The 14,432-nt window shown below is 43.1% G+C and overlaps 2 protein-coding genes across 3 annotated transcripts; one reads left to right on the top strand and one right to left on the bottom strand.

The window, feature by feature from the left end:
* Window positions 1-1,443: 1,443 nt before the first annotated feature.
* LOC100824911 (serine/threonine-protein kinase STY13) lies at window positions 1,444-4,519 on the top strand. 2 transcript variants are annotated; one of them, XM_003570325.4, is made up of 3 exons: window positions 1,444-1,625; window positions 2,097-3,114; window positions 3,899-4,519. In XM_003570325.4, the coding sequence occupies exons 2-3, from the start codon at window positions 2,183-2,185 to the stop codon at window positions 4,236-4,238; spliced, it is 1,272 nt and encodes a 423-aa protein (XP_003570373.1). In that variant the 5' UTR covers window positions 1,444-1,625; window positions 2,097-2,182; the 3' UTR covers window positions 4,239-4,519. The 2 variants fall into 2 exon arrangements, with proteins under 2 accessions (XP_003570373.1, XP_014756922.1); XM_014901436.2 differs by having other exon boundaries at window positions 2,081-3,114.
* Window positions 4,520-6,187: 1,668 nt separating this feature from the next.
* LOC100823377 (squamosa promoter-binding-like protein 4) lies at window positions 6,188-9,932 on the bottom strand. Its single transcript, XM_003570320.4, has 4 exons — window positions 9,505-9,932; window positions 8,667-8,806; window positions 8,365-8,586; window positions 6,188-6,736 (listed from the first exon to the last, which is right to left on the bottom strand). The coding sequence occupies exons 1-4, from the start codon at window positions 9,822-9,824 to the stop codon at window positions 6,429-6,431; spliced, it is 990 nt and encodes a 329-aa protein (XP_003570368.1). The 5' UTR covers window positions 9,825-9,932; the 3' UTR covers window positions 6,188-6,428.
* Between the last annotated feature and the right edge of the window lie 4,500 nt (window positions 9,933-14,432).

Below are 14,432 nucleotides of genomic sequence, written 5' to 3'. Positions count from 1 at the left end.
ACGGTGTTTCTTTTTGTAAAAAATCAGTAGCTGCCTTCACGCGAACAAGACGGAGGTTTCTCCTACCCGAGAAAAGTCTTGACATTTTAACACAAGTTAGAAATGAGTCATATATATTCCTTCGAATCTGATGGAATGGACTTTAGTAAGATACTCTGTTTATTTCAAACATGAAAGCATGTCAGAAATATTACTAAAACATATTTTTCGAGACCAAAGGAGGTAGCCAGATAGATTTATAGAAAAATGGGATCTAGTTTACAAAAACTTGCCACAAAAGACCTAGCGGTGAAAATTGATTACAGTTCCGATGCTCGGTTGCTCAAGTTAAAAGTTGTAGCATCCTGAATTTTTTTAAATCGACATTAGTTGCACACACGTCATCTCTATCGTGTAGGCAGAGTGAATTGTGGGCATGGTTCACGTGGGAGGGAGTGGACCTCGAATCACGTGGAGATGGAGGATATTTTCAGCCAATCTATAGGGAATGGGCTGGAATTTCACGCCAGCTACAAGCACGCGCAGGAGAGAATAAATGGGAGTAAATTTTCTCTTATTTTAGCGGAGACAGTATTTCGAGCCGATCTATAGGGAATGGGCTGGAATTTCATGCCGGCTACAAGCACGCGCAGGAGAGAATAAATGGGAGTAAATTTCCTTTATTATTTCGGCGGAGACAGTATTTCGAGCCGATCTATAGGGAATTGGCTGGAATTTCATGCCAGCTACAAGCACGCGCAAGGAAAAAATAAATGAGAGTAAATTTCCTTTATTATTTTCGGTGGAGACAGTATGTCTACCATAAATAAGAGAAAATGGATGGAGAGAGAGAGAGCCAAGAGCTTGAACCGCTGCGTCGGCTCGTTTGAGAGCTCGAACCGCGGCGCCGGCTCGTTTGACTCGGCCATGAATGGACACTACCAGGTGACACTCAACACAGACATTAAGACCCAACCTGTCAATTTTGCTGTCAAAACACATTCAAGTGGCCAACGGTGCGATTTATCAAGTCTCTATATAAACTTGTTGAATTTTTTAAAAGCTTACAGAAAATGATGATCATGCGATATTCTTGTATTAAATGTGTTGGTTTTATGCCACTCACACCATATCGTGTCTTACATGCAGTGGTTTTATACAACTCACTCCATTAATAAATAACCTGTTGGTTTCTTCTTAAAAACTTACAAAAATGATGGTCACGCCATGCTCTTGTCTTAAATACGTTGGTTTTATGCAACTCACTCCGTTATCTTGGCTTAGATGCGGTGGTTTTATACAACCCACGTCATAATAAATGAATAATAACCCGTTGGATTTTTATTGTACCCCACTTGCCATTTAGCTCAAACGAGCCCTTGGCTGAGCCGAACTCGAGACTGCTTCCAGCTCGGCTCGTATCTCGGCTCGTTCACATCCCTCCCTACCTCCCCCCATCTCTCTCTCTTCTCCTTTTCCCAGTCTCGAGTCGTCTCTCTGCTCCGGTCTCCGGAGAAAGCAAACCAACACCGAGCAGCAAACCCCACACGCCAATTCGGAATCTTTCTCCGCCCAGACGCCCCCTCGTTCCTCCCCGGCGTCGATTCCGCCTCGCCGCCTGCCCGATCGTCTAGCGTCCTGCTCAGGTGAGTCGCCCCTCGGCTCAGGCCCAATTCGGCCCCCCAAATCCGCCCAGCTTTGGGGGAACAGCGGCACGGATGTCTGTTTGACTGGTCGATTGTTGCTCTTTTGCGCGATTAGGAAGTGGATAGTTGGTTTTGGCGTCACGGTTTGCTGGGTTGTTGCGCCTGTTTGCGGAATTTTGTAGGGAGGAGCGATCGAGCTGTGACGGGATTGGAGGAAATTTCGTGTTCTTTTTTTGGGGGAAAGGCTTTTAAAGTTTGGATGTAGATGCGTGGTGTATATGTAGTTTGCGCAAAATGAGTAAACTTCTCAACTTTCTTTGGCAGAGAAATTGTGTCCTGTCATATCTAGAAAATGTTTGTTGGTAGTAGATGAAGCAATAATTTCTCTGTTCTTCATATAGGATTGCATGTTTTTTTTGTGTGTGTGTGTTTAATGGCTGGTTTCACTGGTTCAGCTATCTGTGATCGTAGGGGCTAGCGGGTGGACAGAAGAGGGCATTCCGGCGTGAGGATGTGCTATCTGCAGCAGCTCAGATATTAGCATCCCATCTTTTCACATGGCTGAGGGGGCTCGGTTTCACGGCATGATCGGCGGCGGTGGCAAGGGGATGCAAGAAAATGAGTTCAATGGCTTCAACAACATGCCCTATTATCATAAGATTGGGGCTGGGGAGGGATCCCACATGTCCGTGGACAGCGCCGACAACTACAACCTCTCCAATTATGCCGGTGGTTCCATTACCATGTCAGTGGACAACAGCAGCGTGGGCTCGAACGAGTCCCGCACTGTCATACTTAAGCACCCAGGCCTCCGTGATGCCCCAACTGCAAACTATTCGGTTGGCAACAGCGTCTTCCGCCCCAACCGTGTGGCTGCACAAACTCTAAATGAAGATGCGTTGGCACGGGTTTTGATGGACCCGAGTCATCCAACGGAGATACTTAGCGAGTACCAGCAGTGGGCCATTGATCTGGGGAGGTTGGACATGGGAGCTCCTTTTGCCCAAGGGGCCTTTGGGAAGCTGTACCGGGGAACATACATTGGAGAAGATGTTGCAGTTAAGCTGCTGGAGAAGCCTGAGAATGACACCGAGAGAGCACGATCATTGGAACAGCAGTTTGTGCAAGAAGTTATGATGTTATCAACACTGAGGCACCCAAATATTGTAAGGTTTATAGGGGCTTGCAGGAAGTCAATCGTGTGGTGCATTGTTACTGAGTATGCAAAAGGGGGCTCAGTCCGGCAGTTCCTTGCAAGAAGGCAGAACAAGGCGGTACCTTTGAGGCTGGCTGTCAAACAAGCATTGGATGTAGCCCGGGGAATGGCCTATGTGCATGCCTTGGGATTTATCCACAGGGATCTGAAGTCAGATAATCTACTTATTGCAGCAGACAGGTCCATTAAGATTGCTGACTTTGGAGTTGCTCGTATTGAAGTGAAAACAGAAGGGATGACACCAGAGACGGGAACCTACCGCTGGATGGCACCGTAAGTTTCCCCCCTGTTTATTTTCCTATGTACATATTTATCTTCATATATTTGAATCCATAGTGTTTGGCATGGCATTTGCCAACTCCTGTATTGGCTCATGAGTTGCCAAATCTTCACTGTAGAGGTTCTACTGCTTGTCAATATCTGTTGGCATGAAGAGTGGCATTTACAAACTCTGATGTGCAGAGATTTTTTTCCGTCACATTATACTCTGATGCTCTAATTATATTCACCGGATTTTCAAAAAATTAAACAGTACATGCTACATAACAATTTCCCTTAGTCAGTTTGGTAGTGCTAAATAGAACTGTTAACTACTCAATACCTTCATGATTACTAACCTGAATAACCAACCCCTTTTTATTGCTACTATTTTTTTAATGAAGCAGGTAAATTTATTATTATTATGATTTAATTATTAATGAAGCAAGTCTGTTGTATGGCAGTTTCAATCGTTTCGCTGTAAAAAATATTGCTCCATTATAGACCAAACTGATAATTTGCTGACATTGGATTGGCAAATATTTTTCTGGCCATGGGGCATAGTGGGGGGACTAGCCTGCACAGTAACGTAACCAGCAGATGGTGTTCCCTTTTTGCTTGCATGGATTAAATTGTCTTTGCTTACATGGACAAATGGGGATATGTGTTTTTGCTTACTATTGAGTATTGAAACAGCAGTACCCAGCTGCTTTTGCAATTGTGAATTTTCTCTACAAGAGTTTAGCATTATACTGTGCATATACTTGATGTGTTAGTGGTTGATCTTTTTTGTTCGCAGGGAAATGATCCAGCATAGGCCTTATGATCACAAAGTTGACGTCTATAGCTTTGGGATTGTCTTGTGGGAGCTTATAACTGGGATGCTTCCTTTCACAAAAATGACAGCTGTTCAGGCGGCGTTTGCTGTTGTAAATAAGGGCGCTCGTCCAGTAATCCCACATGATTGCCTACCTTCTCTAAGCCATATCATGACGCGCTGTTGGGATGCGAACCCTGAAGTCCGCCCACCATTTACCGAGATCGTGTGCATGCTTGAGAATGCGGAGATGGAGGTCGTGAGCCATGTCCGTAAAGCACGCTTCCGCTGCTGTGTCGCGGAACCCATGACTACCGACTGAAAATTCAAGAAAGGTTTAGATGGTCGCAGCGGGGATTAGTGAGAAATCAGGGAAGAATGAAGAAAAGAGGCAATCTCAATATATTCATTGTTATCAGTGTGTGGGTTCTGTGTGCCTCTTACAGAAGTCTCTAGGCTTATCGGTGTGCATTCTGTCTCGTGTAAGTTGCACGCCTCCATGTAAAAGTAATATCTTATGAAGTATAGATGTTGCCTTGTATGCTAACAAGATGTGATGGAGCTTTCCTATGTTAATAACATCTGCTTGTCTTGTACTCGCAAGTGTTTCTGTGTCGCGCTTTGCATTTCAGATTTCAGATGATTCTTGCTTGGTTACCTCAATTTGGATCAATCAGTATCTCCTGCATAGTCAAACCACATCCACTTGATCCATATCTATGCGCCAAAGTGTACGGTGCTATGGGGCTGGCAATTTCCATTTGGAAATAGCAACATGCTGAATTGTATAGTGGCAGGTCCTGGCTGTTCTGACTCGGTATCAGCCACACACCCAGCTGACCCACCCAGATTTTTGTGAAGACAACTGTGACGGTGACTCAGTTCTTCATCTGCATCTGTGTCTGTTTGATCTGTTTGCTTTGAGGAGACAAGATCGTTTTCTTTACCTCGAGTTTTATGATTAATCTGTTCTTTGATGTGTGTATGTGTGTGCACGTTCTAGAAAACAAATATAATTAAATTAGAGGTCAAACCAGGCTGTTCTCTCTCCATGCTCAAGACAAATTGGTGTTATTTATACAACAAAATATCAAATTAACTATCATACATATCCTCTAATTAGTCTCGTCACCTCTGTATGTAATGGAAGCTTCCTTTTCGGTTTATTCTATTATCCGAGGAGCAGTACCACTCTAACCACATCAGTTAGGTGATACGTCCAAAATTTAAGACCCACATAGATCATTATGTTACAATCAGTGATACGTTAATATTTGTTTTTACGGTACCAAACGTAACAAATGCCGTTAGGTGGTCAATATATTGCAACATCTTAATTTTTTTTCCATTGTTTTCTTCGTGAGTCATGAGAATATTAAGTAGTAAAGGTCTGTTTGGTTAGAGGCCAGGACAAGATACCTGACAAAAATTGCTGCCCAGTCCGACGAAATACTAGCGCTAGAAACAGCCGGGCTCAGTAGACCAATTTTGATGACCTAACTCAGGCGCATGCTGCCTAGTCGGGACGCCAACCAAACACCTTGCATGCACATGTTCCAATGTCCCCATGTTCAGCTGCCATTGGGCTATCGCACTAGGACGTAATCCAAACAAGCAAGCCCTAAGTTCAGCTCCATTCGTCGTAATCTACATTCCACATATTTGCAAGAATGAGTTATAAACTGATACTTGAAGAGACTCTACGTGTCAATATGTGATCTTAAAATTTAGTTATCGCTACTAACATCATGCATGACTGATGGTGAACCAAACACTTACTAATCAAATATCGTTACAAAGTCAAAAAAACATATCGCGATATAAACTTTTATCAAGTATTGATAGAGTAATCTAATAAATTTAATCTAGTATTATGATTTATTATCATGAAATCACCTACTAATATAACCTGGCATACCCATGACTTATCAGTGCAAACAACCGATTGACCAATTCAACATGTGAACTTCAACTTTGTGTAAAATATACATCACATATGATCAGTCATCTCAGGTGTAGGCCACCATATGGCAGGTAATCTGAATTTTAGTTCCAAAATGCATTGCTGATTTCACCTCAAACAATCAATTAGTTCGATGCTAACATTAATCGACTAGTCGTCTTGCGTTCTAAACTTTAGCCGTGATTATAACATACACAATATACTTTCGTACTTCTATTAAAACTGATGATGCGTAGAATGTAGCCATGGAATTGCGAGGGACACTGCACTTTATTTTTAAAATGCGAGGAAACTACAGGTGTAATGGCTTGACAGGGAGAAGAAAAGAAAAATATATAAGGCACAATTTGTGAAACAAAATCATGTCCAAATTCATCCGATGGTTTCGAAGAGCCAACAGTTGACAGCAGGGTTGTACAAAAACAGATTAATGCTGATGTAGCTAGGTAACATTAACAGTGAGATTTTACACCGTCGAGAGAAGCAGTTCTTGCAAAAGCTCTTGGCTATTGATCCAAAATAGCCAAAAAGGCCGGTACATTTCACGCCTTAATTTATCTTGTTTAGACCGAAGAATGTGGTGTCATAGCCACTGCTGGTGCCATCCACGGTAAAACGGACGAGGTGAGGCGACGGCGCCATAGGCTGTCCTTCAGCACAGGGTGCCGACGCAGAGCTCACTCCATGTGATGAATGAAGGCCCCGGCTGTTTTGGCTGGCACCGGAGAATTGGACAAGACAAGATGCTTGCTGTGCAGGATCAGGTAATCCACGAGAACTAGCTGACAGAAGAGAGAGAGCATGCTGAAGATCCGGTGCTCCATCTAATTTTGAAGCAGCTAAAGATGCATCGGGACCTGCAGAATCAATCAATCAGTCCATCAAAGGATTCCCTCATCAATGTATGGACACCCAAGAACATCCAAATATTGGTAGCAGAGATGTCTAGAACGCTGAACAAAAAAATCTTGTGGCTCATATGCATTTGAGATACATGACAAGAACAATTGAGCAGATATTGCTGGCAAGCATTTACGCAGTATGTAACTAGCCTCCAGGTTGAAGGATGAGTACATTGCCCACCTTGCCTCATCAGCTTAAGCTTTGGGATTAATTGGTTGGAGCATGAGACTCAATACTCTGTTATTCTTTATTCAGGAGTTTGGACATTAGACATCCCAAAGTGAATTTGGGAGTTCCTAAGCTGTCGTCTGTGCATTATCTTGAGTGTTGCATTGACATCATCTTGTTAAATGGAACAAACATTTAAATCTAAAAACACTTTGTACGCGTTACCTAGCTGTGTAGCCACAATATCAATATTGATTGTAGCTTCAAATTTGTGATGTTCAGACCACTATTGTGTCAACTTTTGGTAAATAGAAACAATAATTACTACTTCAGATGCCAGGGCTGCTATCTACCAATGAAACAGTATATATCAGCTATACTAAAAACCAAATTAGTCCAATGCAGGTGCAAGTTGTTCTAATGTAATATTCATGGTACTGCTTAGTCATGTTGTAAGCATCTTGATAAAGCTCTCATATGTACATATCCAAGTATAGCAGACTGAAGTTTATGTGTCAGGAGTAGGAAAAATTAGTGTATATCATTATTGAGGCAGCACAACTCCACATAGCACATATTTTGATACTCCCTTCGATCCATAATAAGTGTCTCAAGCTTAGTACAACTTTGTACTAAGTTAGTACAGAATCTGAGACACTTACTATGGATCGGAGGGAGTACAAATCTTGAATAAAACCTCCTTGTTTTTTATTTTCATATAACACTCCATTTCGTTATCTACAATGAATGTACTCAAATTCATAAGCCTAGTGGCATCATGTGTTTGTATCTAAGATCAACAAATACATCTAGCAATGATAAAATATATTTCTAGGGACTCATTTCAAGAGAAGAATTTCTGCAATTAATGCATAGAAGACCAATATGAAATAAGCCATGGAATCATGGTTATCCAATCCTAATGTTCTATTAAGGATAATAAAATCCTATCGGAAACTATAAACAGCCATGAGCAGGAGTTACAAGTAAGTCTTTCACTGTAAGATTCCCATATGTTGAAGAATTAGTCGAGAATATTGAAGATAAAGAAGTATCTCCCTCACTGGTTCGAGTGAGTGAACTGAAACAACATTTTTACAGCTAAATAGCACTGGGATTACTGCTCTTTTATGGTTGGTCAGTTGGCAGTATGCTGAAGTATGCATGAGCTCCGGCTTTTGATAATGCTATGATTAGCCATAACTTATTCTATATGAGTTAATATATGAGATATTAGCATGCCAGTTACACTTTCCAGAGTAGGGCCAGAGTTTGGCATCTCAAACACCACGTAAGTAACATTTCAAAGATTAAAACACTTCTTTTTAATAAATATAAATGTGTTAAGCCACCAAGAAATCATATAGCATCTTCTTCATCGATGGTAGTTTACAAAATGTTTGAGAAATCATACCTTTTACTGGGAACAGCTCATCCATGTCATGACTCAGTGTTGGAACAGCATTCGATAGATGAGATTTGTCCAGATGAACTTGTCCATTGGTTGACACTCCTCTCGTGTTCTTCACTTGTGAGAGCTTGAATTCAGATGGGCTTTCCCATGGAGAACATGCGAAAGGCCTTACATGGCTAGGTGGACCTTTATTCCAGACAAAACTTATTTGTCGTCTATCATCTGTAATGAGCAATGACAATCAAATTGCGAGTAAGGAAAATTCAAATCTTGCATAATTAACGACTTAATGGATAAATTACCAAATATCAACGTTGATGGCAGCCTTGCAGGTGCGAAGGAGAATGCATCTGGCTGCTGCTTTCGTCGTCGAGCGTTGTGATCAGACAGTCGCCTCCGGCAGCTCCTCTTCTTCTCATCAAACTCCGACAGGGCATGGAACCTTGATCACCAAAACCCAATCAATCCGCAAAACCAGAGCCAGTTATTTGTATAGGCTAACAAAGTAACAAACTAACAATCATCTAAAAGTATGCACGGAAGACAGATCTCCACACAGTAATTCAATCACAACAGCCACAGCACAAGAGAATTTCCTCCCAAAGATGCACGATATAGAGGACAGGGGCCAGACATGCCGAAACTGGAAACATGCATGGCGCAGCCATTCACCCATGCAGTACGATTTTCCACAGGTAGACACTAGATTGCACTAATCGTGGGTGCAAAAGGCATCTTCTCTTCCCAAATCTGGTAACAAGCCGTACTCCCTCGCCCAAAATAATCTCAAGGCTAAAGCACCAGGATTTCCAAACCCCACTAACAATAAGCACATCAAATTAAACACAAGCTTGCACGGATTAATCGACTAACTAATCACGCAATTAAAGCATAGCGCGATGCATCCTGGCCTAAGAAAGCGCAAGAAATTTGCCGGTAGACACGAACTCGCAGAACTTTTGCGCTTCCGGAATTAAGGCACACACAAAGTCGCGCAAAAGCAATCGCAGAAAGTTGCGAGCAGTTTAGACTTTAGAGCAATCGAAGGCAAGAAAAGCACAAGGTCCGACGAGCAGGAGCACCGAGAGCACAATAACACAGCTCCCGCGGCCAATCTCGCAGCATCAAGGAAACACCCACCGGCTGCACTGCTGGCAGAAGCGGCGCTCCTGGCCGGCGACGACGACGCGGGGGCACTTGGTGTGGGCCTCGCAGACGCGGTGCTTCCGGTGGTAATCCTTGGCGGCGCGGAGCTCCACCCCGCAGCCCTCCACCTGGCACCTCACCACCGCTCCTCCTCCTCCTCCGCCGCCGCCGCCGCCCTCCTCCCCCTTCGCCCGCTTCTCCTTCCCGCGCCTCCCCGCCGCGTCGCCGGAGGAGCCCGGCGCGGCGGAGTCGCCCCAGTCCCAGAGGAGGTGGGTCGGGGGGGACGTGGCGGGCTTCGGGGCCGTCCACTCCATGCGGGGCGCGGGCTCGGTTGGTCAGCTTGGGATTTGGGGATCGAGAGGAGGAGCAGAGGAACAGTGTGGACTGTGCAGGAGAAGAAGGAGAAGCAGAGATGGGGGAAGAGAGAGTTGGAATAGAAAAAGGCAAGTCTTTCTTAGTCTTGGGTCCCTTTCTCCCTCGTTTTTTTCCTTTCTCGTTTTTTACTTCCATCTTCTTTTTTGCTGTTTGGGTTTCATTAGAACAGTAGAAGTGGAGAGCTGCAAAGCAGTTGAGTTTGTGAAACTTGAGAAATTATTCAAGAGGCTCTTTTTTACACTATTATTTAAGAGGCTTTATCTACTTAACTCTAGCTTATTATAATGATGATAGGTGGAGTATGATTATTTTCTTTTTTTTCATAAACACATGCTATATAAAAATAATCCGCTAAATTCCAAAGTTTGGCCTCTTGTGGGAAGACGATATATATGTCATGTATTTTCATTATTTTACTTGGTTTTTCTCTGGCATCATTGTAGGTTTGAAAACAGACTTCATAACTTTTTTTTGGACTCAGAGTCAGTCACGGATAAACGGATAGTACGTATACAAATATGAATGTGTTGAAGTCGAATCGAACACGGATAGCATCAGGTATCTCTTTCTTGAAACTATCAGGAAGCTTTTGATCAAATGAAGGGTTGGAAAATATATGTTACAACTAGTTTGACACCATCATTTGGGGTTAGAATTCTTGAATTCATTTTGAATTCCATAAACCAACTTGTTTGGTTGGCACGGAATTGGCCACATGAATTCAATCTCAAATTCTATGAAGAACTAATCCCAATTTTTCTCTAAAAGTCATCATTTTTCTGGAATTGTCTCCCGTTCTACAAATCCATGTGATAGAAAAACATGATTTTTGAACTAGAAATTCAAATTCAAAGAAATGAAATTCTTTTTTTACCAAATGAAATGAAATAATGGATGACAAATGAGCTGTAATAGTTTCACTCCTGCATCCTGATCATCGCCTGTGTCGCCTGCTTGATGCGGGCGCCGGGCAAAGCTCCAATGACCACTGACCACCGTCTTCGCCGAAGCATGGCATGACGGCCCGAAGGCCACTTTAGGTTTGCAAACATATATTATGAATTGTTAGTTGAATAGCATTGTCAAGAAATAATAGTTGGTGTGCAATTGGTATATGCGCAACTGTTGTATGGAAAGGAGATAATGCAAACATCTCAAGCTAAAAAAAATAAACTTAAACTATCACACCCAGAAAAAGTGATTAGTCCTAATTTGGCCCCAGAAAACGATGTGTAGCCCTATTCATCAACCAATGTCGTGTGAAAGGAATACCTTTTCACGTTCCGTTCATGTTTATATTACTAAGACCACTCCCAATACTTGTCTTTTAGCACGTCATCTTAGGCATTTTACTGACATGACATCCTCTTAACGATGAAACTGTCTTTTATGCTAGCGACCGTCTCTTCACGCAAATCAACTCAAAATCATTAACTCTCTCGCAAAAGTTATTAAATAGCTGCTACTTTAGATACCACCTTAAGAAACAATGGATTGGGGATATGATTTATTCGCATTAATTGTGTGGCAAGAGACAACACCTAAGGAACGATGCATTGGGAGTGGCCTAATCTAGTGCCGACTAACATAGTATAGATTATCACAACACTCTGGAACTTTGAAATTTCAACACTATATATTCCTCTCTTCTCTTAAACCTGGCCAAATTCTTCTAAAGAACGACCAGAAATTACTGCAGTAATCACATCACGGGATTTGTGTGGTTAATCTTGATTGTTCAGATTACTGCGGAGTTACCTAACATTGCAACTTTAGAGAGAGAGTGCAATGTTCAATTAGCTATAAATGGTGGTAATTAAGCTAGCTAACAACCCGGCCAGCTGCCATTGGAACACTTAATTTTGTTGTTGATGAGACTTGAGAGAGGCTTTAGCTGAGAACTGAGAGTGCTTCCCCCTCTTTCTTTTCACACTATTTTTTTCTCTCCATTTGATTGAATGAAAAAAAATGAGATGTACGGACGAGCTAATTTTTTTTAAATAATACGATTTTTTTAATCATTTTCAAAAATAATACGCGTTTTTCAAAAATTTCAAAAATAATACGGCCTCGGCCTCGCGCAGGCCGAATGGACCCAGTCGGCCTGGCCCAAGCCGATTAGGCCCAGTCGGCCTCGGCCAGGCCGACTGGAGGCAGGCTGCTCAGCGTGCGGGCCCCCCACGAGGCAGTCGGCCTGGGCCAGGCCGACTGAAGCCCAGTTGGCTTCGCCCAGGCCGACTGGCGCTGTCAGTTTCGGCCAGCTCGATTGAAAGTAATTATGCCAATTTTTTGTTTTGGATCCTTGCAGTCTTTTGAACTAAAAGACTCGACAACTTGGATAAAAGTAACACGCCGAATCCGATTGGAAGTAATTAGGCTTCGCCACTAGTTCGTTGCATGATCAACGCATACACGGCCGAGGCCCATTTTTTGTCTCGAATCCTTGCGGTTTTTTGAACTAAAAGACTTGACAACTTGGATAAAGAGTAACATACATCGATAATGTGCTGGACAATTTTTGTGTCGATTCTTTGCGGTTTGTTTGAACTGAAAGACTTGACATTTGGATAAATTTGGATAAATTAACATACATCGATAATGTGCTGGTTACGGAACCAAGGCACGATTAAATTAACATACATTGATAATACCACAATTGGACATAATTAAAGATAGCAAATACATTTGAAACACAAGCACTACTGAGTCCACTTAGGCCATTTTCCGCTCGTATCGCCACGTTCTTCTGCAACCTTTGCCACGGCGGCCATTTCTCTTTGCCTCTCCCTTTCTGCCTCACGAGCATCCATGCACCTTCGTTCCTCCTCTTGCATCTCAAGCGCTTTCTCCCTGTTTTTCCTTAGTGTTTCATCAATCGAACGACGTTGTTCCTCCCTATGCTCTTTCAGCTCTCTCTCTTGCTTCTATTTCTCCTGGGCTGTAGCTTTTTCCGCACGCTCCTCCACGTGGAAACGCTGCCATGCATTTCGGGACCTTGTTTTGATCTCTTCCACCGCCCAATCCGGCATCTCCGTGTTAATCCAACGATACCACATGCATAGGGGCAGAGGAGACTACAAAAAAGCCTACTGTTACAAATCTATTATGACACAGAAAACATGTTTTAGAACACCTAAATGTGCTTACCGGAGGCTTGTCGTACGGCGAAACCGGGACAGGTGGTTCATACTCATAGTTCGCGCACATGAAAAACCTCATGGCCAGCTTATCTGAAAAATCTGTCACCTCCTTCACCTTGCATAGATTGCCGCACCAATACCTGAGATGTTCCACCCCCCGAGGCAACATCGCATCTTTCATCCTCCTCGGCCTCTCGCCCTGGTCAGAGCAAGGCAAACTCATTGGGGGACACTGGAATATTGGAAAAAACAGTAGTGGGAAGGATGCTTGGATGACTACCGAAGATGAGGTATTTATAGGCTCTCAAACTCATTCTCCCGCCACCGTTTCCCGTCTCCTTTTCCGGTCACCATTTCCCGCCTCCTTTTCCCACCAGCGTTTCCCGCCTGTTTTTTCCGCCACCGTTTCCCGCCTGGTTCTCCCGCCACTGTTTCCCATCTATTTGTATCTTCTGTAACTATAAAAGACCGTCCATGGTATTGAAGTGTAGTCTCACCATTTCGTCTGGGAAGATGTCGTCCGGCTTCCTAGATGATCGTAGATTTTGGTCAGGTATGTCCCATGAGCTATTGTGGTTAGCCGGTGATTTCAAGGTAGACAATAGGATAGTTCCATGGGACGAACTCATTAGTAGTGACACCCTACTAACTGAGCTGGGCCATCAATTATATAGGTGCAATTTGTCATTGAGAACTTCTACAGAGATACGACAAGAACTGCTAAGGTTGCACGCAAGGTGGAAGAAGCACAGTGAAGGTAAGAGTGAGTCATACCTACAATGGGCTAGAAAACATCCATTGTTATGGGTTGAAGAGGAGGAATCCGATGAAGATATCTTCATGCCAAGCAAAACGGGTAAGAGTTCTTCATCGTCCAAGGGGAAGAGTACTGCACCGTCGAAGCGAAAGAGCACATCATCATCCAAGGGGAAGAGTACATCATCGTCCGATGAAGATATCTTCATGCCAAGCAAAACGGGTAAGAGTTCTTCATCGTCCAAGGGGAAGAGTACTGCACCGTCGAAGGGAAAGAGCACATCATCGTCTAAGGGCAAGAGCACTTCATCTTCGTAGGGCTAGAGTTAGGTTATCTTATTTTAAGTTGTCGGTTTTAATTTCAGTCTTTCTATTGCATATGTATTTCAGTCCTGCCGTTTTTTATTTGCAAATGTAACTTGAATAAGAATGCGAAAAATAGTAACATGTCTCTTTCATACATAGGTAGAAATATGTCTCACACATAGGTAGAAATATGTCTCATACATAGGTCCTACATGCAAATATCAGGCACGACGTCTGGGACGGCGTTCCGAGGGTGCTTGTGGTGTGGTGCAGCCATACCTATGAGGTGGCACAACGTTGCGCGAAGGAATCACGGACCCATCCTCACGATACTGTGTATCCTCC

The sequence above is a fragment of the Brachypodium distachyon genome, chromosome 3, assembly GCF_000005505.3.
Source record: "Brachypodium distachyon strain Bd21 chromosome 3, Brachypodium_distachyon_v3.0, whole genome shotgun sequence".
NCBI lineage: Eukaryota > Viridiplantae > Streptophyta > Magnoliopsida > Poales > Poaceae > Brachypodium > Brachypodium distachyon.
The sequence above is the reverse complement of the archived record's forward strand: the minus strand, read 5'-3'. Positions and strand labels throughout refer to the sequence as shown.

Bases quoted from the DNA above. Each gene is read 5' to 3' on its own strand.
- LOC100823377 (XM_003570320.4), bottom strand. From the start codon at position 9,824: ATGGAGTGGACGGCCCCGAAGCCCGCCACGTCCCCCCCGACCCACCTC. The intron at 8,587-8,666 runs GTAATTTATCCA...TGCTCATTACAG, and splicing joins GCCATCAACGTTGATATTTG to ATGATAGACGACAAATAAGT. The intron at 6,737-8,364 runs GTATGATTTCTC...TTGATTCTGCAG, and splicing joins TGAGCTGTTCCCAGTAAAAG to GTCCCGATGCATCTTTAGCT.
- LOC100824911 (XM_003570325.4), top strand. From the start codon at position 2,183: ATGGCTGAGGGGGCTCGGTTTCACGGCATGATCGGCGGCGGTGGCAAG. The intron at 3,115-3,898 runs GTAAGTTTCCCC...TTTTGTTCGCAG, and splicing joins ACCTACCGCTGGATGGCACC to GGAAATGATCCAGCATAGGC.